General features: G+C 38.1%; 1 protein-coding gene and 1 long non-coding RNA gene across 11 annotated transcripts; one reads left to right on the forward strand and one right to left on the reverse strand.

Moving 5' to 3' along the window:
• The first annotated feature begins 24 nt into the window (after positions 1-24).
• Positions 25-3,672, forward strand: LOC117413399 (uncharacterized). Its single transcript, XR_004546043.3, has 3 exons — positions 25-321; positions 2,064-2,109; positions 3,300-3,672. It is a non-coding gene; the product is annotated as an uncharacterized LOC117413399 (long non-coding RNA).
• On the reverse strand, positions 2,278-22,867 carry LOC117413397 (amine sulfotransferase-like). Of its 10 annotated transcripts, XM_058997678.1 has the most exons (16): positions 22,349-22,867; positions 21,728-21,936; positions 20,910-21,036; positions 19,093-19,187; positions 18,519-18,699; positions 17,578-17,932; positions 17,204-17,243; positions 16,366-16,510; positions 9,908-10,001; positions 8,383-8,481; positions 6,238-7,368; positions 4,850-5,320; positions 4,420-4,674; positions 3,748-3,882; positions 3,551-3,609; positions 2,278-2,914 (listed from the first exon to the last, which is right to left on the reverse strand). In XM_058997678.1, the coding sequence occupies exons 1-6, from the start codon at positions 22,503-22,505 to the stop codon at positions 17,805-17,807; spliced, it is 897 nt and encodes a 298-aa protein (XP_058853661.1). In that variant the 5' UTR covers positions 22,506-22,867; the 3' UTR covers positions 2,278-2,914; positions 3,551-3,609; positions 3,748-3,882; positions 4,420-4,674; positions 4,850-5,320; positions 6,238-7,368; positions 8,383-8,481; positions 9,908-10,001; positions 16,366-16,510; positions 17,204-17,243; positions 17,578-17,804. The 10 variants fall into 10 exon arrangements, with proteins under 10 accessions (XP_058853661.1, XP_033878432.3, XP_058853657.1 ...); XM_034022541.3 differs by lacking the exons at positions 18,519-18,699; positions 19,093-19,187; positions 20,910-21,036; positions 21,728-21,936; positions 22,349-22,867 and having other exon boundaries at positions 2,291-2,914; positions 6,238-6,549; positions 7,060-7,368; positions 17,578-17,790; XM_058997674.1 differs by lacking the exons at positions 8,383-8,481; positions 18,519-18,699; positions 19,093-19,187; ... (1 more) ...; positions 21,728-21,936; positions 22,349-22,867 and having other exon boundaries at positions 2,291-2,914; positions 6,238-6,549; positions 7,060-7,368; positions 17,204-17,240; positions 17,578-17,790.
• Positions 22,868-24,776: the final 1,909 nt, after the last annotated feature.

Consider the following 24,776-nt stretch of genomic DNA (forward strand, 5'->3'; position numbering starts at 1 on the left):
CAAAACAAACCAAGAGAAGAAAGCAAGACTGCACTACATTATTAACCCTTTGTTCAATGGGGTGGATTTAACCTTCATGAGCTGTACTGCACATACAACCTGCCTCACCTCTGGGCCACTCAAGCACAGTGTGGTGTTTGTTTTGTGATGTGGATTACACTGATCGGAAAGACATTAAAGGCAAGTGAGACAGCTTGGCCACCTAGCACCCTGAAACCAGGCATGAAACTGAAGGAACACAGAGCCACTTTGTGTCTTGGAACTTGGTTTCAGGCCCCTGCATGGCACTGAAGGGGACACTTGGACTAGGACCTCATGCAGGTAGGTACCCCGTAGACTCACAGGCTCATCTACAGAGTCTGCATTCTTGTGTAGCAAATTACAATAGGATTAAAAAAACTGAAATCACTCTCTGATATACGCAATGTTGTAATAACGATCTGGGCTGTGGTGCCCAGGCACTTTACTAGTATAAATTAATGCATTCGCTTTAACCCAAGGAATGGATTTCTGTAATGACGGCTGGAGGTACGTGAATAATTATTATACATTTAAATTATTTATCAAGTCACAACGGAGAAGAAATAAATATGCATACATATATGGAATAGGCTCTGTTGATGTTATTTACTGTTATTATTATTATTATTATTATTATTATTATTATTATTAATTCAGCCCACTTGTTTCAAGGTACAACTCAGTTACGAGTACATCTTATTTTTTCTAAACAACAGAAGAATATTTGATAACATACAAAAACAATATATTTAATACAGGATTAATTTAGTTTATTATTATTATTATTATTATTATTATTATTATTATTAACACCCCGCATAAACGTAACAATCGACTTACCTGTATCTCGTTAGAAATGTTTATTTTTCAAGAACTGCGGTCCCCGGCTTTTGTGGCCTGCTGCAGCCCGTTTCTGCTTCTCTTCTGCCGGGTATGTGTCTTAATATAGTCCGTGGCTTTAGCTTTGCCGCTCTCAATAAAATGAAACAAAACACTATGAAAGGAAACGATACCCTTCCTCTATTTACATCGACAGACCCAGATCCAGACTATATCCAGCAAATTCCAATGCACGGAGTTCCTCTCCGCTTGCACCGTGAGATTTAAATTATCAGAGGCCGAAGTCTTCCAGTAATCAAATTCACCGCCGCAGAGATGCGCATCGCCAAGTTGTGACTGCGCATGTCGATTTCCGTGGTTTCCTAGAGACCGTTTTTCAAATAATATACTCCAGTCCACACATTCCCGTTTAACGACTTTATTTATTGTGTATTGCAGAGTGAAACGTGCTGTTCAGTGTTCAGCTGTATGACGTGTATATTATGTGTTGCGTTTATTTATTCAATACCTGGGCTAATGTAAAATGTATAGATTATTCCTACACCCCATAGGGTCAGCTACTGGGTGTATTTGAATCATCCTGTCTAACAAACTGTTGGGTTTGATTTGACAAGTTGTATCCCCGTGTTTCTCTGTATTGGTTATTATAACTGCTGTTTGGGTCATGTCTGTTCTCTACGGTTTGTAATTTAGGAGTGGCAGCATTTTATAAACGAAAAATATTTGAAATTCTGTGTGACCCTACTAGTCCCTGGTAGGTTCTGTTACAGGAGTCGATACCTGAGCTTGTATTAAGGAGCTGTTTCCCGCAGCACCTTCTTAATTAGGGTTACTCGACGTTGTATTTACATGTTTATGAGTACAACACTGTAGCAGTGTACTCAGCACAGTAATGTATTATACACAAATAAAGAGACTTCTGGATTACGTGTTGAATCATTCTGATTATGTGTTTAATAATACATATTCGGTTTAACTTCGTGGACCGTGGCTAATTTTTTTAAACATTTATTTTTTCTTGGAAGTGCCACCAGCCAAGTCAACCTTTTAAGTTAGTCCCTATTGTGTCATGTTTAACACAGCTGTTTTATAACTGATTTCATACACACACACGCACGCACGCACGCACGCACGCACACACACACAATATTACATTTTTAAATTGTGATTGTGTTATTATATACTTATTTTAACTGCTTCAGAGTCGCTACAGCTTCAATGAGTGAAGTTTCTCACACTGGAAATCTGGTAAGCCTAATCTTAATGACATTTTTTTTTATTAATAAAAGCAAAGTATTCCTAGTGGCATATACAAGGAATTAATGATCAGAAATGAATGGTTTGTAAAAAAAAAAAAAATATTATATATATATATATATATATATATATATATATTGAAATGGTTATGTGAAAAATATCTGTATCCTTGATAGAGCCAAAGATAAAACCTGAGACAGTAAAATGGTTCATTTTAATAGAAGTGCAGGTTGATGAGGCAGAGTCACCACATGCTCTGCTTTCAGGAGTAACAAACGTTTGTTTGACAACAGACATAGCAAATAGTGCTGCACAAACCGATGACTCAGATGAGCTCTCCACAGAAATCAGGGGCTGGCAATCAGCTGAGGGTCGTTGGTGTAGATCAGGGGTCTCCTGGTCCTGGAGAGCTACTGGGGCTTCTGGTTTTCCTTTCAACCCATCTCTGTTACTTTATTGAACCAATTATTGGCTTAATTAGTCAAGATTAACATGTGTTCCAGATCTTTAGCCACTGATGATGTAAAGACACCTATAAAACCTGCTGGATAGGGGCTCTCCACCCTCATTTGTGAAGAGCTTGATCCCAATAAGAATAATCAGTTAGCACAGCTCTAATAACATAGTTTTGTTTTGTTACAGTTTTTATAGAAGTTTTTTTACACAGTAAAAACACAGGATTTCATTTATTCTGCACAGTTAGACAGTAAATAACTTGCTCGTTGGTCATGTCTCTCCTCTGGTCTCTGGCTGGCTGTCTAATTTCTAGTGTGGCGTAATGAATTTCACATTCCTCCTGAGAAACAGAAACGAAATATGAAGAGCAAACGATTCAGATTGTTGTAATCCCATTGAAAGAGCAATAAATAGATAGATGTGATGGCTGAAACAGAAAATGATATACAAACATCCTAAACAAGAAAAAGAATACTCCATGACAGTTCTTGGGGCAATGTCTTGAAATACTTATTTTTAGACAAAGAAACGCTGTGAAATATAAAATTTGTTAGTGTGAAAAGAATTCATCACTACTCATGGAGTATCTGCTAGTAATCTGACAACCGTATCAAATCAAGATAGCCAATATCAGGTTGTTCTTTAAGATGCAATGCATTCCTTTTGAGGTAGCTGGCATGTTTAATTATAGATTGCAGTGTCTTTAAATAATTCCATCTTTTCAGATCCACTCCTTCTGAACTTGTGAGCACCACAATGAGGAAGATGCAACTTGGGGATATTTCAGAGGAACGTTTCAGAGTTGGGACACACAACAAAGTTTTTCCTCAAGAAGTAACATACATCACCCGCCAATTATATTAATAACATGTTACAAGTACCGTGAAGAAATGTATCACCGTGATCTACATCCAAGACCCGTGGAAAACACAAGTCTGAATTCTGTAATTAGCTTTGAGAATCATAGCACTCTTACCTCTTCCACTTGGCTTGCTTGGTGTGTAGAATTCAACTCAACACCAAGAGCAGAATCTTCTGTAAACAAATAAATAATACAAAAGAAAAATATTTAGAAAAATAAGTAAAAAATAAATACATATTAATGGTCAAAATGCGATTTTCAGTCTCAATGTTGTTTTAACTGGTTAAATGGAGAATAAATAAATACGTTACCTTTGTCTCCTGTTTTTCTGCCTCTTAAAAGCAGTATTAAGACGGCAGCGATCGCTACACAAGCAGCAACTATTCCCAACAGCACAGGGAGGAGGACGGTCTGATTACTCTGAATGCTGCCCTGCTCTTCTGTTACTGTAAAACATGAAGGCACAGCTTGTCATCTTGTTTGTCTTTGCTTGTGTGAGTTCGGCGAGGTAAATGCTGGCCACAGGCATACATTTTAATTGGCTTAATTGCAGCTCTGGAAAAGATTAAGTTATGGCAAACACGTATCTTCATTTTAACAAATGATATCTGGTACTATACTCAAGCAAAAGAAAGATCTAAATTTGCATGGCTCACTTTCAGCTACCCTGTTCAGGTCATTTCACCTCAGTGCGTCAAAGCACTTTAAAATATAGTACGGCATCAGATAGAATTTTTCAAAATGAAAATATCGCTTGTGACAGGGTACACCCCATGCACACTGCTTCAACCCTCAGTACTGGGATGTCTCTTCCTTGTCTGTGACGTCAGCACCAAGCCATCCTGCCACGTCACTATGACTGGCGGTCCTTTCAGATCTGCATGAAAGACCTCTGAGTGGAATTATTTTAGAAAATTATTTTATAAATTATTATTTATAAAAAGGTATGGGGCACAGCAAAAATCTTTCAAAAACCAAGTTACCATGTATGGTGTATTCCACGCTGGCTCTCTCTCGTTCTTTATCTTGTAATCGGCACCTCAGAGTCATATTGTAGGCACTGGGAATCACCAGCTGTGCACTGGGACCAGTAGAAAGAGTTGTGTTTGATTCCAGCAGGGTCCCATTACTGTCCATCCACTGAAGCACAGCGTCCTGGGGAGTGTGATCACAGAGCAGGGAGCAGTTCACAACAACCTCTGTGCCTTTAGAAACAGGGCTAGACACATTTGCGTTCACTGGAAACAAATAAACATGTTGTGTAATTACAGTTTCAACCATATACCACAGAAGATACTGGGGTCTATTAAATTGGATTTGTAAATGCAGATTTCCTATATCATATTTCATGTTTAAGTGATTTCACAAAAGTGTTAACTACAAAGCCAGGGTCAGTTGCGAGCTGGCCCTTACCTGTTAAAACACACACAGTAAGCATGTGGTATTTCTCTTGCTCGTCCCTCCTGCAGTGGTAAGTGCCTGTGTCGGGGCTCTGCACTCTCTGGATGAGAAGGGAAGCATTGGGCAGCAGACTCACTCTCTCTCTGGGGTTGACTGTGGGGTGAGCTGGTGCAGACACATTGAGAAGGGAAGCATTGGGCAGCAGACTCACTCTCTCTCTGGGGTTGACTGTGGGGTGAGCTGGTGCAGACACATTGAGAAGGGAAGCATTGGGCAGCAGACTCACTGTCTCTCTGGGGTTGACTCTGGGGTAAGCTGGTGCAGACACATTGAGAAGGGTTCGGCTCTGATCCCCAATCGCTTGAAATGACCATTCCACATGCCTGCCTTCCGTCCGGCTTGATATCCCAACACAGGGAAGCAGAACCAATTCTCCCTCCGCGACATACACTATCTCTGAGGTATTGGGATCCAACGCTGTAACTGTTCATTAAAAATAATTATGCTACAGTAGAACTTCAATCTGGCGAATAATACAAGGCATTCAGTCTCCTTTTGTTCAAAACTAAAATGTTCGTAGTAAAGTCGCCCTTATTTGCTTTGAAATGTGCCTAACCTTTGCCTGGATACATTTGTTGCTACAGTAATTTTGCCTTCTTCATGACCAGCACATTGCTTATAAGAGCGCCTATCTGGTTGCATTGCACACAAGGTTGAGTGATTGCATACTGAAAGTGGGGTGTTCGTAACTTTGAGGTTCTACTGTACAGCTCTGGCCAAAAGTTTTGCATCACCCTCTATATAGAATTAACTTATTTAGCTTCATAAAGTCGAATGAAACCTGCTGAATAATGTTACGTTAACATATTGAATTACATAGCGCTTTGTAGTTTATCATATACTTAACGGAAAACTGACATTTTGCTGAATGAACTACTGTACTACTACTATGGCTTCTGATAGGCTTTTGCAATATAATTTTGTAGTTTCTTTGATTACATGATGTTAAATAAAAGATCAACATGATGTTATATATATATATATATATATATATATATATATATATATATATATATATATATATATATATATGTCTCAATCCTAAAATTATAGGTGACTCAAAACTTTTGTCCACAGTTTTATATGGTGAATTAATTAATCTATTTATTTATATTCATATTTTCATTTAATTGGTGCTGAACTTTTTAGAAAGTTTTCTTTTCTTCCTTTTTTATTAAGGACATCTTTACTTTGGTTTCTACTTTCCATTTTTGGTAGTTTAACTAAACAAAATCGGCACATTTTTGTAATACAGTATGACTAAAATATGTCAACTATATTTCAAATTAAAATCACTATGAAAAATAGTACTACATCTGAGTAATAAAAAGGTGAGCTACCTGTTATGAATACTTGATACTCAGCGAATGCTTTTTCCTTCCCGTCCACTGATAAAACACATTTCAATTTCCTCTCGTGGTCCGATTGCTCTACCTGAAAGCGCAGGTAGGAAGCGCCACCTGCAGGCTGAATAGAGTACTGCCGCTCCCTTCTTGTCTCAATCTCATTCCCAGGGTGGTTTCTCCAGGTGAACGCCAATCTAGCAAGGCTTTGATTACATACAGCATTCAATCTGTCGCATGCAACCGAACATTGCAAAGACAGGGTGGAATGCAACATCACAGGGTCACCACTGGGGGGGTCCCTGACAACTAAAAGATATAAGTGAGTTTATAGCATGACCAGTATATACAATATTTTGATACAGTAACACATGCATTTGTTCTTGCAATGCTTGTTTAAACTTGTTGATTTCTCAAGGACTGTGCTTGGCGCGCACTGACACTATGGTGAGATTTCTCTCCCTCATTACTATCTGGGGGGGACGACTGATTAGCTTGCTGTATAATTTAACTGAAACTCCCACAGCACTACTGCCTGTAGCTGTGTCGAGGTGAACCAGCTGGCACCTCCAATGGAATATTCTGCTATTCTGAATATTGTACCTGCATATCCTCATTGCTAATCAAAGAAACTGTCTCAGAAAAGGAATTGTGATGTTTCTCAAAGAGCAAAACAGTGTAAGTCTCTCGCAGGACACGGATAGAAAGGAATTTGGGGAAGGTGCTCTGTTGGTAGGTGATTCCTCATGACAAAGCAGTGAAGCCCATGCCCGAGCCTTCTGTGCAAAGCAAGATTGTTATGTAAAACCACAAACTTACTCTGCAAAACAAACAATGAGACATTTTTCACTGTGTCGCAGAGTTTGCTTTTATTCGAACAGAAACAACACTCGTACACCCCGGCATCTTCTGCTCTGACATCGCGTATGGAGAGAGAGGAGTTGAGGGACATCTTTATTCTGTCGTGCTCCATTGCTGGGCCGAATTGGGCTTTGTGGTTTTCAAGAGTGTATAATTTAAAACGATTGCCAGCTGACGCAGTGAAATACCATCGCACTGATTCGCTAATCGGTGAAAGTCTTTTTTTACAGGGCAAGTCAACAGTATCCCCTTTCCTGATGTATATATCTGGAGAAAAAAAACAAGCACAAAATGGCAACATTACACACCTGTGAATATTAAAAAGACATCAGAAAAATAACTAGAAACTCTGTTATTCATTACTCTACTCTTCAACACACTAAAAAACTAGAATGCAGTTGAAAACTGATAATATTTCAGTGACATCAGTAATTAATCTATTCGGTTATGCTTATATATATAATTAGAAATGCCTACACAAGGGTTAAATGTTCATTACTATGTCGCTGTCCTTATAGCGGCTTTGAAAATGACAAGTAACAAAAACTACAACTGATATTCAGAAATCCCAACACTTGAAAAATGCCCATAACCATCAGTTATTGTCAGCACTGTTCATTTATTTGCTACATTTTAAAAAGTGCTGCAAGCATAGTGACACCATATTACAAATGAAATCACAGGGAAGTTCTGATGGTCATGCCCTTGTAATTAGGGTTACAAGATTTCCAGAATGAAAAAACAGGACTTTTTTTTTCTTGAATTAATTGATGCCGAAGCAACTCTGAAGCAGTATATATAATAACACAATCGTGTTTTTATTTTATTTTAATCAGTTGTGTTAAACAAGACACAAATGGGACTAAATTGACTGGTGGCACCTCCAAGATATATTTTTTTCAAAACTGATCCAGGAAGGTAAAAAGTATATTAATTATTAAACATATAATCGTACAAGAGTGTTTATTTGATTTTGAAACGCACTAACAGAGCCTAATTCATTACCCTGCTGTAAACTTGATGCGCTTACTGGGGTTTTTTTGTTTTGTTTTTGTTTTAATGAAATAGAAAAACCGGGACGACTTAATAATTTAATAAACTTGTTTTAATCTACAAGAAATTACATAAAACACGAGATAACATTTATTTACAAAAGATGAAAACGAAACAATATATATAAACTAAAGCTAATCCTTTTCAGTCATGTAGCAATGCGTTGAATATTGAATCCATCAACACTAACAATTCGTTGTATACAGAAAAAAGAAAAATAAGTCTCACCTTTTTCTCACGCTATTTTGGTCGTACCCTTCGGGTAATTTGGGCTTCCATGTAGTTTTCTTTTAGCCAGAGAAAATTCTCCTTCCAAATTCAAACGACCTAATTAATATTAAAATACGGGAGTCTATATTTAAATATTCCAATTTGGCCTTGCATGAATACTGATGTGCAGTTTTCTTAAACTGGGTTTCAACAAGGCTTTTAGTTTACGGGAAACAAAACAGAAACCGGGACTTAGAGTCACACACACACATCCATAAGAAAGCGTTGTGCACTATCATTGTATTATTTGCTAAACATTTTTTGAGTGCTGCTTATATATTTATTATAAACCTATTATACACGAACATGTATAATATAGCGCCTGAATCTAAAATATAAAGTACCCGAATCTGCATTATATATATATATATATATAGTATTATATAGTATTATATATAGTATTATTATTTTTTGCTGTTGTTAATGGGGCTCCAGTATAAGAGTTCAACACATTTCTCAGTAGATGCTAATCCACCGGGACTCTCTGGGACTTCATTCTGTAAATCTTGCAGCAAGCTGATGTTAAGCCCCGTATTTTTGAACTAAATCGTGGAACCAACTTTTTATTTTTATTTTTTCCATGTTTTCGTTCTTCTAAAACAATTCTTGCGCAATGAGTTTAAGAGATTTTATTTCAACTTAAAGTGGACGCTCAAGACTGGTGCTGTCTGTAGCCCGCCGCATAAGCCACTGGCAGCTAAAAATAGCATAAAACATGGAAACCCGGCTATAGACATTTCTGATCGTATTAAAAAAGAAGAAAAATCTCTTTGATACATCTTGTATGTGCATCCAAGTTGTTTATTAGGGTGTGTCAACACCATTGAAAAATAAAATCGTCAATTAACAAAATATTCATTCATGTCAAATCCATGAACAAAATAATCATGAATGAGCTTACAGTAATGCACAAGTGAGCAATTTAAACTAGTTCAACATGGCATTGAACAATGCTGTGATCCACTTCAACCAACATTCTGGTAAATTAGCATATAAACCATTCACAATGTTGTTGAAGGATATTGTATTCCAAATACGTAGTAGTTTGATGAAACATAACATTCTGTTAAATTCAAATTAAATCTTTTAGGACCTTTGTTTTTTCAACAGAAACAAAATGACGCAAAACACGACAATACAGGCACTGAATAGATATATCTTCATTACTTAGCGAAGCATTCGGTCATTAGCCAAAACCACTTGGTTATTCTTGAGATTTACGGGTAATGTCCGAAGTAAAGCGTTATCGTGTATTCCGGACAGTTACTGATTTGCTTGGTAAATGTCGACATTTACCAGTAAACCCTAGTGTTATTCTATACAGTCATTTTAATTGTAACTGCTTCAGAGTTGCTACAGCTTCGATGAATTGAAGAAAAAATAAAATCCTTTTTTTTTTACTCAGGGAATGGTACCTAATACCAGCTGTATTTTTTATTTTTCAGGTTATAACACAAAATGATAAAAAGAGAAGAATGCCTACCTGTTGCTAGAGGCGAGGTCCCTGCTGAACACAGAAACAATACCAGAGAGAGAACAGCAGCTCCAGGGTTCTGATCCATTTAGTCACACGAGTGCTGTAAGAGAAAACAACATTAATACCATGTCTAATGAGAGCCTGACTCTGACCAGGCTGAAAACAGCACGTTTCATAAGTGCACTCATTCTTTAAAATGTTAGGAAAATGAATAATTCATTGTGGCACATCTTTTTCTCTGGTACAAATCCTAATATCGTTAATATGTGGAATAATAAAATAAATCACACATATTTTGGTCGTGAAATTTTGAGAAGAAGATGAGATGTGACCAATACCAGCTTTGAAAATCTGGAACAAAATGAATTGGAAGCTCATGAAGGAAACCGGCGCGGTTATTAGCGGTATCAGCATGTCTCAATTTTTAGAACCGATACATAAAGGATCCAGAGAAAGACAGATGTAACTCAATGCTTCTAAAAACAACAAAGAAAGCTCTTAAATGATCAGTCATTTTTTAAATAGTTATATTTTAATTTTGAGATTTCTTAAAAGGAAAAGAGGAAATCTTTAGTTTTGCCAGAAAAGGGTACAGTGGATATTTGTCAAAATAGGCAAATTAGTGATTGTCTAAAACTTTAAAATAGTAAGAGAAAAGAAGCACATAGCCACAAATGGTAAAATGCACGAGACCGACAAAAAAATATATTATTATTAGCTGACTATGCAGTTGTTTTGTCATTATATATACATACCTTTGAAGACAATCGTCCTGCGATTGCTTAGAACTCCACACAGTACAATGACTGATAAGATCCCTTCTTCTGACATACAGATCAATAGGTACTGGTATTAGTCAAGTCTAATCTTGTAAATCATCACGATCTAACACCTCGCCCACACACAGAAAACCCTGACCACTTTTAAACAGCGGGATGCACATAACCAGCAAATAATAAAAACAATTCCGTGTGGTTATTTGCCCACAAACACCCTCAGACTGATTAACGGTATGGAGCATATTACCAACTGCCATAAATAGCCGATAAAAAGCAGGTGATGCTGTGTGGGTTATTGTCTCAGCTATCTGGTACAGAGGTGCTGGTACGTGTTTACCAGCACGAGGGGTCCTGCTTGTGTCAGGCTATACGCTGCGTGTTGTGTGGGTTGACATTTAGGCGAAAAGTATACCTTCCTGTAGTCTTCCTGTGTTCAGACTCAATATATTTATGAGCTAGAATAATATGTGAACACAGCTTTGAAGAGTGTGTTTTGTTTTTTAACTATGAAAGTGCAAAGAATGTGATAGTTGAGCCAAAACAGAACAAGACAAGGAACCCTGTCAGTGTTTTTAGTGTAGTAGTTTGAGTGATAAGAAACACATAAAGCAGGTGTTTAAGGTTAATATTATACTGTAGTAACAAAACCATGTTTCATTGAAATTAGGAGGATAAGGGGCTTGTGTGTTATTCAGCTATCCCGCATGGAATAACTACAGGACTCTAGAATCTTTCATGGTGGATCCTCTATGTATTCAATCACTGTAAATAATTTAGTTAAAACATATTTTCCTTTATGAAAATCACAAAAACAATGCAAGTGCAGGCATGGATAGATCAACACTAACCAATGCACTCCAGACAGACAGACAAACAGACAGACATGCATATCTATATATATACAGTACTGTGCAAAAGTTTTAGGCAGGTGTGAAAAAATGTTGTAAAGTAAGAATGCTTTCAAAAATAGACATGTTAATAGATTATATTTATCAATTAACTAAATGGAAAGTGAGTGAACAGAAGAAAAATCTAAATCAAATCCATATTTGGTGTGACTATGCTTTGCCTTCAAAACAGCATCAATTCTTCTAGGTACACTTGCACAAAGTCAGAGATTTTGTAGGCATGTAGTCAGGTGTATGATTAAACAATTATACCAAAAAGGTGCTAATGATCATCAATTCAATATGTAGGTTGAAACACAATCATTAACTGAAACAGAAACAGCTGTGTAGGAGGAATAAAACTGGGTGAGGAACAGCCAAACTCAGCTAACAAGGTGAGGTTGCTGAAGACAGTTTACTGTCAAAAGTCATACACCATGGCAAGACTGAGCACAGCAACAAGACACAAGGTAGTTATACTGCATCAGCAAGGTCTCTCCCAGGCAGAAATTTCAAGGCAGACAGGGGTTTCCAGATGTGCTGTCCAAGCTCTTTTGAAGAAGCACAAAGAAACGGGCAACGCTGAGGACCGTAGACGCAGTGGTCGGTCAAGGAAACTTACTGCAGCAGATGAAAGACACATCATGCTTACTTCCCTTCGCAATCGGAAGATGTCCAGCAGTGCCATCAGCTCAGAATTGGCAGAAAACAGTGGGACCCTGGTACACCCATCTACTGTCCGGAGAAGTCTGGTCAGAAGTGGCCTTCATGGAAGACTTGCGGCCAAAAAGCCATACCTCCGACGTGGAAACAAGGCCAAGCAACTCAACTATGCACGAAAACACATGAACTGGGGTGCAGAAAAATGGCAGCAGGTGCTCTGGACTGATGAGTCAAAATTTGAAATATTTGGCTGTAGCAGAAGGCAGTTTGTTCGTCGAAGGGCTGGAGAGCGGTACACGAATGAGTGTCTGCAGGCAACAGTGAAGCATGGTGGAGGTTCCTTGCAAGTTTGGGGCTGCATTTCTGCAAATGGAGTTGGGGATTTGGTCAGAATTAATGGTCTCCTCAATGCTGAGAAGTACAGGCAGATACTTATCCATCATGCAATACCATCAGGGAGGCATCTGATTGGCCCCAAATTTATTCTGCAGCATGACAACGACCCCAAACATACAGCGAAAGTCTATCTTTCACTGTATGTTCAGCGTAAAGAAGAACAAGGAGTCCTGGAAGTGATGGTATGGCCCCCACAGAGCCCTGATCTCAACATCATTGAGTCTGTCTGGGATTACATGAAGAGAGAGAAGCAACTGAGGCTGCCTAAATCCACAGAAGAACTGTGGTTAGTTCTCCAAGATGTTTGGGACAACCTACCTGCCGAGTTCCTTCAAAAACTGTGTGCAAGTGTACCTAGAAGAATTGATGCTGTTTTGAAGGCAAAGGGTGGTCACACCAAATATTGATTTGATGTAGATTTTTCTTCTGTTCACTCACTTTGCATTTTGTTAATTGATAAATATAAACTATTAACATGTCTATTTTTGAAAGCATTCTTACTTCACAGCATTTTTTCACACCTGCCTAAAACTTTTGCACAGTACTATATATATATATATATATATATATATATATATATATATATATATATATATATGAAATAACATAATTTAATGAAAGAAACTACAAAATGATATCGCAATAGTAGTACAGTATTTATGTTAGATTTTGAAATGTCACATTTTTTCGTTAAGTATATGATAAACTACAAAGCGGTATGTAATTCAATATGTTAACATTATTCAGCAGGTTTCATTCGACTTTATGAAGCAAAATTACAATTCTATAGGGTGATGCAAAACTTTTGGCCATAGCTGTGCATACATACAGACAGACAGACAGTCTTTTCAATATTAAAGGTTGTAATTAAAGGAGAACACCACTAATGTTGATCTGGTTCAAGCCTGGAAGCTTTAAGAAACCTGTCTGTATGGTATGAAGGCAGGGGCTGCTAGAAATCAATCGACAAGGCCTGTTAATACACTGAGTATACAGCCATGTGGATTTAAAACAACTGGAATATACAGCCATGTGGATTTAAAACAACTGGAATATACAGCCATGTGGATTTAAAATAACTGGAATATACAGCCATGTGGATTTAAAACAACTGGAATATACAGCCATGTGGATTTAAAACAACTGGAATATACAGCCATGTGGATTTAAAACAACTGGAATATACAGCCATGTGGATTTAAAACAACTGGAATAAACAGCCATGTGGATTTAAAACAACTGGAATATACAGCCATGTGGATTTAAAACAACTGGAATATACAGCCATGTGGATTTAAAACAACTGGAATATACAGCCATGTGGATTTAAAACAACTGGAATAAACAGCCATGTGGATTTAAAACAACTGGAATATACAGCCATGTGGATTTAAAACAACTGGAATATACAGCCATGTGGATTTAAAACAACTGGAATAAACAGCCATGTGGATTTAAAACAACTGGAATAAACAGCCTTGTGGATTTAAAACAACTGGAATAAACAGCCATGTGGATTTAAAACAACTTGAATATACAGCCATGTGGATTTAAAATAACTGGAATATACAGCCATGTGGATTTAAAACAACTGGAATAAACAGCCTTGTGGATTTAAAACAACTGGAATAAACAACCATGTGGATTTAAAACAACTTGAATATACAGCCATGTGGATTTAAAATAACTGGAATATACAGCCATGTGGATTTAAAACAACTGGAATAAACAGCCATGTGGATTTAAAACAACTGGAATAAACAGCCTTGTGGATTTAAAACAACTGGAATAAACAGCCATGTGGTTTTAAAACAACTGGAATATACAGCCATGTGGATTTAAAATAACTGGAATATACAGCCACGTGGATTTAAAACAACTGGAATAAACAGCCATGTGGATTTAAAATAACTGGAATATACAGCCATGTGGATTTAAAATAACTGGAATATACAGCCATGTGGATTTAAAACAACTGGAATAAACAGCCATGTGGATTTAAAATAACTGGAATATACAGCCATGTGGATTTAGAATAACTGGAATATACAGCCATGTGGATTTAAAACAACTTGAATAAACAGCCACGTGGATTTAAAAGAACTGGAATAAACAGCCATGTGGATTTAAAAGAACTTGAATAAACAGCCATGTGGATTTAAAACAACTGGAATAGACAGCGATGTGGATTTAAAACAACTTGAATCTTCTAAAGAGTACTGTATCCCAGCCGCAGTGAGACAATGGAAAATAATACAATTGTCAGCTGTCTGAGGTTTCTTGTTTTTACTTCATCAGAATCTGACTCCTACTGTACTCTTTCCACTGAACAGTGCGAACAGTAAACAAAACCCTACCATTTTTAATCTTAGCAGTGATATTCTCTGTAATTCAGCAGTGTGCACATGTGCTAGAACACCTCCATTGATATCCTTTATATACCTGCCTGCATGAAAACGTCTGGGTGTGAGGATTTCAATTTTCGCTCAGTAATCAGTGATATAGAAACAACAGGCACTCGTGTGAAAACGTTAGACCGCTTTAATTAGGCATCTTAAACAACTTCTAAACAGGCTCATGCATTTTTCCATATGTGGCCACTAATTTGCCTATTTTGACAGTTTTCCATGTAAATATATATATATATATATATATATATATATATATATATATATATATATATATATATATACATAAAAGCATGTACAGTATTATTTATTTTACAAAAATGATTTTGATCATTGGTTACAAATATACTCCTTTTTCAGATGGAAACTGGGTAGGTTGCACTTAGCCTTTCTTGAATAAAGCCCTAAAATCAAACCCCCCACTTATCATTAATAATGCACACTCCGAAACTCATTGGACAGATATCAGAGAAAGAAAAGGAGTTTCAATTAGACAGATAACAGAGAATGAAAATGACTTTCATTTGCTGTATTCACAAAGCATTCTCCTTAAAAACAAATCTCTGAAGTTATGTAATGATGTGTAAGTGCACCTGTATTTACTGTGTAAATGCAGTACTTTGTAAATACACAGTAATTTGAAAGTGTCACCACATCTTATTTGTTTCTTGACAGTTCTGTAACTTTAGCGCTTGCAGGTGCACAACTAGCAGTGGAACATGTTTTGTGAATATGGCCCTTAGATTTGGATAATTTGCAGATGAAATACTTCCTTACTTAATAACCCTACTTGCTCTTTGTTCGTATTGATCCATGGCACACTTTAAAGCCTTTGTTGTTATTGTGAGTAAGACGCTCAAGTTTCCACAGAGCTGTCTGTCTTGACCTTTTCCTCATTTATTTTATACGTTTAACTACATTGATTTATATAAAGGAAATAATTCAACCTTGTGTTTCTGTTGCATTTTGAAGTCAATTGATCCTAATGATGGCGCACCTAAATACCACCATCATTTAAATCATTAAAAAAACTGGCTTTAAAACAAAACACACCAGTGTGTGCGAGTCTCTTAAATGTATTTCTGTGTTTAAAAGACAGTAAAATGTTTGGTCCTAATTGAATATTTAAACAGTGACACTATTTGGATCTGTCACTGTTTAGAGTCTAAACTTTAGACCAATTGAATAGAGCCCTTCATCTCTTGTGGTTTGTCACAGAACCCCTGCTTATTTTTTTCTAAAATATGCAGATGTATCTTACAATTATATTGATTGTAAATATATTACCTATTTGTACACATGATCGCCTTTATTTGATCTTTCATACATACTTAAACATAGGCCGGTCGGCGCCAGGTTTTTGTGGGCCCTGGGCAATGGACCTCTAGTGGGCCCCCACCTTCACTCCCAAATCAAAAATATTTTTCAGTCAAAAAGGTTTTCATAATCAGTAATCCCTCGCTAAACCGGACATGTCTGGAGAATGAAAAAAAACAAAAACATTTTATAATAACTCTGTGCAGTAGGCCTATACAGTATACAGTACAGTAGTAAAATCAAATGAATACCTAGCGGTAACACAAAATAAACCATGCTGCTGCATTTTACAAATTGCTGTATAAAGTGAAAATAGTAAATATTATTTTCAATTAAAACTAAATGATATTAGCACATTTTCTTTTTTACTGTAGCCTACTTAGTACACAATTAACAGGTCAAAAGGTTAAGGTCATTATTTAAGATCATGCATTTCTGTCGTCCTGTGTACCTCCTATGACCCTTAAGAGTACCCCCATTAGTACAGGCGGGGTACCCCCGGTTGAAAACCCATTCCATAAGAGACAGGATCAGCTGTACATATATAAGAAGTATACTGTGTGCACATGCAAGGCCTATAGTTATCCGTTTGTGTTTTTAGAATGTTTTATTGTATGTTGCACTTGTATAATATTGTTTGGACAGTAGAGTGCACAGGAGTGCCCTCTTGTGGAGAAGATGTTTGTTGCAGGTGAGCTCGTACAGGCACAGTTTGAGATTAGAACAGCATGACCTGATAATCTTATCAGGGTGTACAAGCTATTGTACTAAACCCAGATTGAAAGAACTAAAAATGCTGTGTCTCAGGAATCCTGTATTGCAAAACTCCATTAGTGTAAAAACCTGAAATACCTGCAGAGGAAGGAGCTTCATAACTTGTACTGCCGACCTGCTTTTAGAGAGTCAAATGTTTTACAAGCAGCGTTAAAAAACAACAACAAAAAAAAAAACGTAATAATTTTATATTGTTTTTAAAGATATAAACATGAGTTGAAAGGTTAGCTTTTGTTATATACTAAAACCCTATTAGTCTGTGGGACACAATTCCATAGAGTTTACTCAAGTCTGTGATAATTGTGGCTTTACTACTGAAGATACTATGCATAATTGAAATAGAATTTCTGTTCATAGATACTGAATATCTAATGTATTACATGATTAACATCGTATTATGTGTGTTCTCTATCAATCTATATTGCTGTTTCATAGACTTAATAACTACTGACCTTTTTATCCACCGCTTCTAAAAGCTGAATTTTTCAAAATTTCTGTCCCCTCTGAAACTAATTTGGGAACGAGAAAAGGCCATTCGCCCCATCAAGGCTCATCTCTTGTTAGCACACCCTACTGGGGGGAACTCCTTTAAAAGCACAGACTCTAGTATTTTTTAAATGTTCCAGGTGCAGGTCTATTCCAGACTGGTAGTAAACTCTTTGAGAATGTATCCCCTCGCTCAGGCCGCGTCTTCATTAATATCCCAGATGAACTTCAGAGGAAGGTCCTTCATTTTCTGCTGGAACACCTTGTCGAAGAACTCGCTCTGGGCCACCGTGAAAGTGTTCTTCCAGTCTCCGATAGTACCTGCCGTACAAGGACAAGAAGGAAGTGTCGTCCTTAACAAAATCTTTCCATGTTCAATATCTCACCTACACCACCACCGCCACAGAGTAAGAACAGAAACCCAATTCTGCAGCTCAGTGACTCAGTGTGTGCAATGAGCTTCCACATTCCATCAATCGAGCCAGTCACTCAGCACAGGCTCATGAGGGCATGAGGAGGAAGTCCACTGGACACGAGCATTGAATGCGATTTACTGGTGAATTAAGCCCTAGTTTTAAACTCTTCATCCATTCAGTTGTACAGAAGAGGTTTCTCTTAGATGATATATATCATGTAATGTTATTTTTCTATCTAATGTTACTTTTTCTATTGACCAATGAGAACCTGCCAAAGCCAGCAGGGGAGATGGGGTTCTGTTTGCCAGCTCCATCTAGTGCACAGCTAGTATTGCCAGCAAATCAAATGAAAACTTGATCCACAGTGCAGGTAGCTGACAGCTCTCACTGCTATAAAAACACGCGACCTGGGCAGGTAAAGACTGCTGAGCAGCTCCTGAAGAACAAGAGAGAACACTTTCACACAGTCTTTGAGGCTGGTCTGCTTCTACCTTTCCGTAGGAATCTGCCCCGGTCCTTGTGCATGACGTCCTCGGGCAGGAACTCATAGGTTGCTCTGGGGTCGTTCTTCATGTTCTTGAAGGTGGCTTGTTTCACAATCTTGTCAATGGCTGAGTCTTCCAGACGCTTTCCAAGGAAGGTACAGATCTTCAGCACAGCAGCCCGGAGATCCTAGAGGGGGAAAACAGCAACATGATCCTGTGCACGAGAAAGAGGACATTCACTACAAAAAGGAAAGGAGGAAAGAAAGAAAGAAAGAAAGAAAGAAAGAAAGAAAGAAAGAAAGAAAGACAGAAAGGAGGAAAGAAATCAATAAGGGGAGAAGGAAAAAAGAGAAGGAGAATAAAGAAGGAAATCATTTTGATTATAAAAATAGAACAAAATAGATTGTAGCTTAACAAATAATTCCATGAATCCTACTTATTTTGCACTTCCGTTCGTTACAATAGCTATGAACATGCTTATGTCGGAGATCCATATCATGTAAAACATAATGTTCATGATTAATAAATGAAATCATACATTTCCAACTGAAAAGATGAAGAATACACGCCCCAGGATTACCTTGATCATTTCCTCATAGGTCATGAAGAGCATCTCAAACTGGTCCCTATGACTGTACCAGCCCTTGATGTGGTCAAACCAAGAGCTGCACATCACTGTGTAGGAGGAAAAGCATTGGAAATATCCAGTGGTGTAGTGGTAAATAAAAAAGTGAGTAAACTGCCCTGTTTGAACAGATAGATTGAACAGATAAACATGAACAGATACATTGTTACTGGCCCTCAGCCAACCAGAACTCCCCCATACAGTTATTTCCCCTCTCAGGTGCTGTTCACGTGTGTGTGAACACAGACCCGACGCTGCGCTTCACTGAACAGTTCTGTGAGCGTCCTTTCACGGGCTAGGATAAAGGCTAAAGATAAAGACCTCGGAGCATCAGATAAGAACATAAGAACATAAGAACATAAGAAAGTTTACAAACGAGAGGAGGCCATTCAGCCTATCTTGCTCGTTTGGTTGTTAGTAGCTTATTGATCCCAGAATCTCATCAAGCAGCTTCTTGAAGGATCCCAGGGTGTCAGCTTCAACAACATTACTGGGGAGTTGATTCCAGACCCTCACAATTCTCTGTGTAAAAAAGTGCCTCCTATTTTCTGTTCTGAATGCCCCTTTATCTAATCTCCATTTATGACCCCTGGTCCTTTTTTCTTTTTTCAAGTCAAAGAAGTCCCCCGGGTTGACATTGTCTATACCTTTTAGGATTTTGAATGTTTGAATCAGATCGCCGCGTAGTCTTCTTTGTTCAAGACTGAATAGATTCAATTCTTTTAGCCTGTCTGCATACGACATGCCTTTTAAACCCGGGATAATTCTGGTTGCTCTTCTTTGCACTCTTTCTAGAGCAGCAATATCCTTTTTGTAACGAGATGACCAGAACTGAACACAATATTCTAGGTGAGGTCTTACTAATGCATTGTAGAGTTTTAACATTACTTCCCTTGATTTAAATTCAACACTTCTCACAATATATCCGAGCATCTTGTTAGCCTTTTTTATATCTTCCCCACATTGTCTAGATGAAGACATTTCTGAGTCAACATAAACTCCTAGGTCTTTTTCATAGTTCCCTTCTTCAATTTCACTATCTCCCATATGATATTTATAATGAACATTTTTATTGCCTGCGTGCAGTACTTTACACTTGACCTGTCTCAATTTAGAAGTCTCAGTAAGCCTGGGAGACTTTACTTGGTCCTCTATCCTTCCTTAGTTTCCCTTTGGGGGAAGTCACCTCGCTTCCCGGCCTTACAGGTAGATCGGTTCGACCTCACCTCAGTGAGGCCGGTTCTCCGAGTAGTCAAGGGGAAACCCCTATTCTGTTTCTAAAGTCACAAGCACGCAGTCTCTTTATTCTAATAGTACCTTTACACATGGCTCCTGAATCATGGAATAGATCGACCTAGACAGCACATTAAAAAATATTAATTAATCATGTCTGTTGCTCTGTGAACGAACTGTTTCATAACACTTGTCTGTTTGTCACCATTACTTCTCAATCATGTGATATGCGATTAGTCCACGACCAGTTTGTGAGGTCGACTGGCATTTTTATATTCGACTAGTCGATTATTTAGTGCTGTATGTACATATAATCAGATTCTGATATACTTTGGGCTAAATAATGTCCTCACCAAGTTACATTCCAGCTGCATAAGCGGATCTCACTATTTTCTGAAAGAAGAAAAATGCAAATGTTACAAAATGAGAACGAAAGATCTGGAGAGTGTTGAAGGGACCTTGAATCTAGTGTAACAAATGTGACCTTTCTTCCATCCACCAGCAGAGCGTTGCAGTGTGACAATAGTGAACAGATTTACCTTTGCCATTTACATATCTATCCATAAAGCTACTGAAATCTTTTGTCTTTTCCATCTTCACCATAATATTATGGAAATGAAAGTAAGACACCATGGCGTCTTTCGGGTTTCTTAAGATATAAATCACCTGCAAATGAATCATACAACTCAGTCAGATGCCTGGCATTGCTCAAACAGATGCTTATTAAACAGTAAGTAGATTCAAATGACGTTGTCTAAATTGTGTTAATGGCCTTTAAGCAGCTCTTAGTCTTCAGTTACAGTTGCCTGCCATGTGTATTCTAAGCTAGTTCAGCCTAGGTTTCCATAACAACATTGTATTAGTAAGCACCAGCCCCACCTAGTGCACAGCAGTGTATTGCAAGCACAACAAAAGGAAATGCGATCCAAAGTAGTTGTGCACTAGATGGCGCTGGCTCTTACACAATACATGTGTGACTTTGTTGTTCAGGTGAGGGACATGCGATGGCATCCCCTCACAGCTCTGCAAGAGAGAGAACGACAATCTATATCTGAATACAACCGCTTCCATTAGTAAAGTCAATCCAGTGAAACCTTTAGCCTGGTTCTTATCAGCAGCTCCACTGATAGAGGAGGGAGCAGCTTTCACTGTACAGGAGGTCAATGACATGAGGTCCTGTGTGTTACACATTACAATGTAATATGACAGCTTCAAAAGGATGTGGCAATCATTGTTAGAATGCTACCACAGTGGGAACATTTTGACATACCAATGGGATCACAATGGTCGAAATACCTAAAATACTGTGGTCTTCTTATGGCATTGATGTCTTTTAAAGAAAGAGTTGCTGACTTACTTTTGCTTTTTTGTTTCTCAAGGACTTTGGCACCAGATAATAGGGCAGGTGAGATGCAAAGAGGCGAGGGGAGGGTCTTGCATTGTAATCCTGCCCCTTCTCTTGGAATTCCAGCCATGGGGCTCGTTCGTAAGTTGTTTTGAATTCAGCTGCGTCGGCATCTTCTTCTGCATAGATCAGGGTCAGAATCTGTTGTGTCCAGACTGTACCTGGAGAGTTTGTGAAAGTACTAGAATTAACAAGTGAGCTTGTCCATATTCTATTTTGACCTACCAGTGCAGGCTCTTTAAGGATGTAGAGAATCACTCTCTGTCTTTATTGTCTAGTTTATGTATTGGGTTATCATTTATGTGTATTTTGTTAGTCTGCGGGGGAATGTTTTAATGATAATATCCTGTGAAGGAACTGACTTAATTTGCAATTAATATATATATAAACGTTAGTTCTGCAGAACGATGAACACTCTGGGTGTTAAATCGGGGTCCCTAAAGGCTTTTTCTTTATAGTTCTGTTATATGTTGTATGTGTTTCTTTGGAATGCCTAAGTGTGGTCTCTAGACCGTTGTTATGGAAAATAAAAAAAACAACACGACAAAATAAATCATGTGATCAGTTTCTTACTAGACTTTGGATAGGTTACAATGAAAACGTCGCTGTCTCTGATCTCAAAGTCCTCCAGAGAGTCGATGCACTCTGGTGTGATTTCATCCTTTGGGAAGTTAAATCCCTTGTATTCAAATGTATAGTCGTCCAGAGACTGGGCTGCCGTGTCTGCCATGGCCGGGACAAAGGAGGGGACTGGAGGTGCAGAACAGAGAGACCTTGCTCTTTGAACAATGGGATAGTTTATTTTCTATCCAATCTGTTCACACGTTAGACGCCCACGTGCCGTGCAGAAGTTCAGTTCCGCTGCTGTACTGCACAGCTGCTCTACTGCGTTATCTGAATCGTCCAAGCAGAATCACTAATCCACTAAACTTGTCTGTTGTAAATCCACTTTGTTATTATGGGAAAAAAATAAATTAACACATTTCTATATGTGCCTCTAATCAAGTGAAACCAGCTAATCCAACTAATCCAGTGACTCCAACTAATCCAGTGAATCCAGCAGGTAATAAGAGCCATCTCCAATTTTATATACACAGTAAGATCCTATACAGGGCTTGCATAAAGTCGCATGGCTTGGGGTATATAAACACATGCTGTGGCATGTGCAAATGATTCAACAGCCCCCCTTTTAAAATGAGTTATTGTGTCCTCATGGCTTGTGCAGTCCCAGCACCAAAATGTAATTCTACACGGAGAGGTAAGCCAGAGCATGTGCACTACATAGCCCAAGGGACAATGCTAAAGATATGACAGGATATGTAAAAGGCTTCTGATTGTCGGTTTTAACAAAGAAAAACCAATAAAACACCTCCGATACAACAAAAATGAAATTGGTGTATAGCCAAAAAACACTGGGAAAAACACTGCAAATGGCAAGTGTATGTTAATAAACTATAATAATAAAGTGACAGACAACCTAGCATTAATAAACTAACTGTCAAACTAAATGGACACAGCATCCCTACACACATTAAAAAATGCAGCAGCAGCTCTAGATTAATTATGAATACATGTACAGCAGCAATATTCAAGACATGTATTCAAGTTTGATGGTGATGAGTTATCAGGTTACAAAACAGTACTGTTGTGAACGAATCGCTGTCGGTGCCATGAAGGTGTTCTTTTAAGCGAAGTTCCTGTTCCTTTAGTCGGATCATTTACAAATCCATTTGACCACAAGGGAGTTCTCTTAGGAGAAGTGTTCTCTTAGGAGGTGCTCCTGTACGTGGAGAATATATCACATTTATTTGTTCTGAATACTTTAAACCCTACTGAGTGGCAGCAGATTCCTACATTTCTATTGTAACACGATTTAAAACGAGATTACAATTAGAAATGGAAGATTGTTCTTGCTCGCGAGATTTAAAGCTGTAGGGTATTTACACGCTTGTGGAACAGAAGCCCTAATTATGTATTACAACACGAATCTGAAGCAGAAATAAAAAGCAGAGCAGTGAAGCTGGATTCAGTACTAGATTCTCTTTTTCTAATTCATAGTTTTCCCGGTTTGAATTGACCCATGGCCCATGTGAAATGTGAAGCTGGCCAAATATGGCAGACAGTCAATGAAATGGCTGCATGACTGACCCTACTCAGTAATGTGTAGCATCAGGCTTGCTGAATACTGAACAGTGAAATTTCTGTGACATTACATTGTGTCAATGAGCCTATCACCAGTACACATAGCAAACGCTAATGTTTGTATTTTTTGTGTACAGTTTAAAACTATTGTTGCATTTGTAATGGGTATTATTTTTTTCCATACAATATCATCATTTGCAAGCTGGCACGTTTCAGTTGCAGCATAGTTTTTTTTTTTTTCCATATACAATTACCATTGATATTATTTAGGCGTTCTGTGTTTTCTTCAGGATTAAACAACAGAGAGCTGACACAGAGCTAACAAAATAATTCCTTTAGCTCTTATCTAATTTTCGTGTATAGAAGATGCACGTGCTAGGGAAACCGTACTGTAAGAAATGTACTGACCTCGCGACCTCGATATTTCATTGCTGCACTTCCAGCAGCGTCACTTTGCATTCCGCTCAAGAGGATACCTAACGCAGAGACATTGAAAACACGCTGGTCATGAGAGAAGCAGCGATTGGTCCTGGGAAGAAGAGCCAAAGTGCGAGGCTTCTGGGTAGAAATCAAGCACACCTTTACCATTCCGCGTGCATCTTTTGCAATGGAATACATGAGACCAATAAAGTGATGGCAGTACATTCTATTCCTTGGTTATCTCCGTGTTCATTAATAGATGACAGACTCTCTGTTGTCGGAGCTCTGTACCGATCCCCTCCCTCTCTCTGCTGTCCCAGGGAACACCGCTGTAGTCTAGGAGGTGCAGAAGTTTGTAGCGTCAGCGACCGGAGAAGGATTGGACGAGTTCAACATGGTGGCCAGCCAAGGGCAGGTGAGTTCGGGCTCCACGCCTGGC

Source organism: Acipenser ruthenus, chromosome 23 (assembly GCF_902713425.1).
Source record: "Acipenser ruthenus chromosome 23, fAciRut3.2 maternal haplotype, whole genome shotgun sequence".
NCBI classification, from domain to species: domain Eukaryota; kingdom Metazoa; phylum Chordata; class Actinopteri; order Acipenseriformes; family Acipenseridae; genus Acipenser; species Acipenser ruthenus.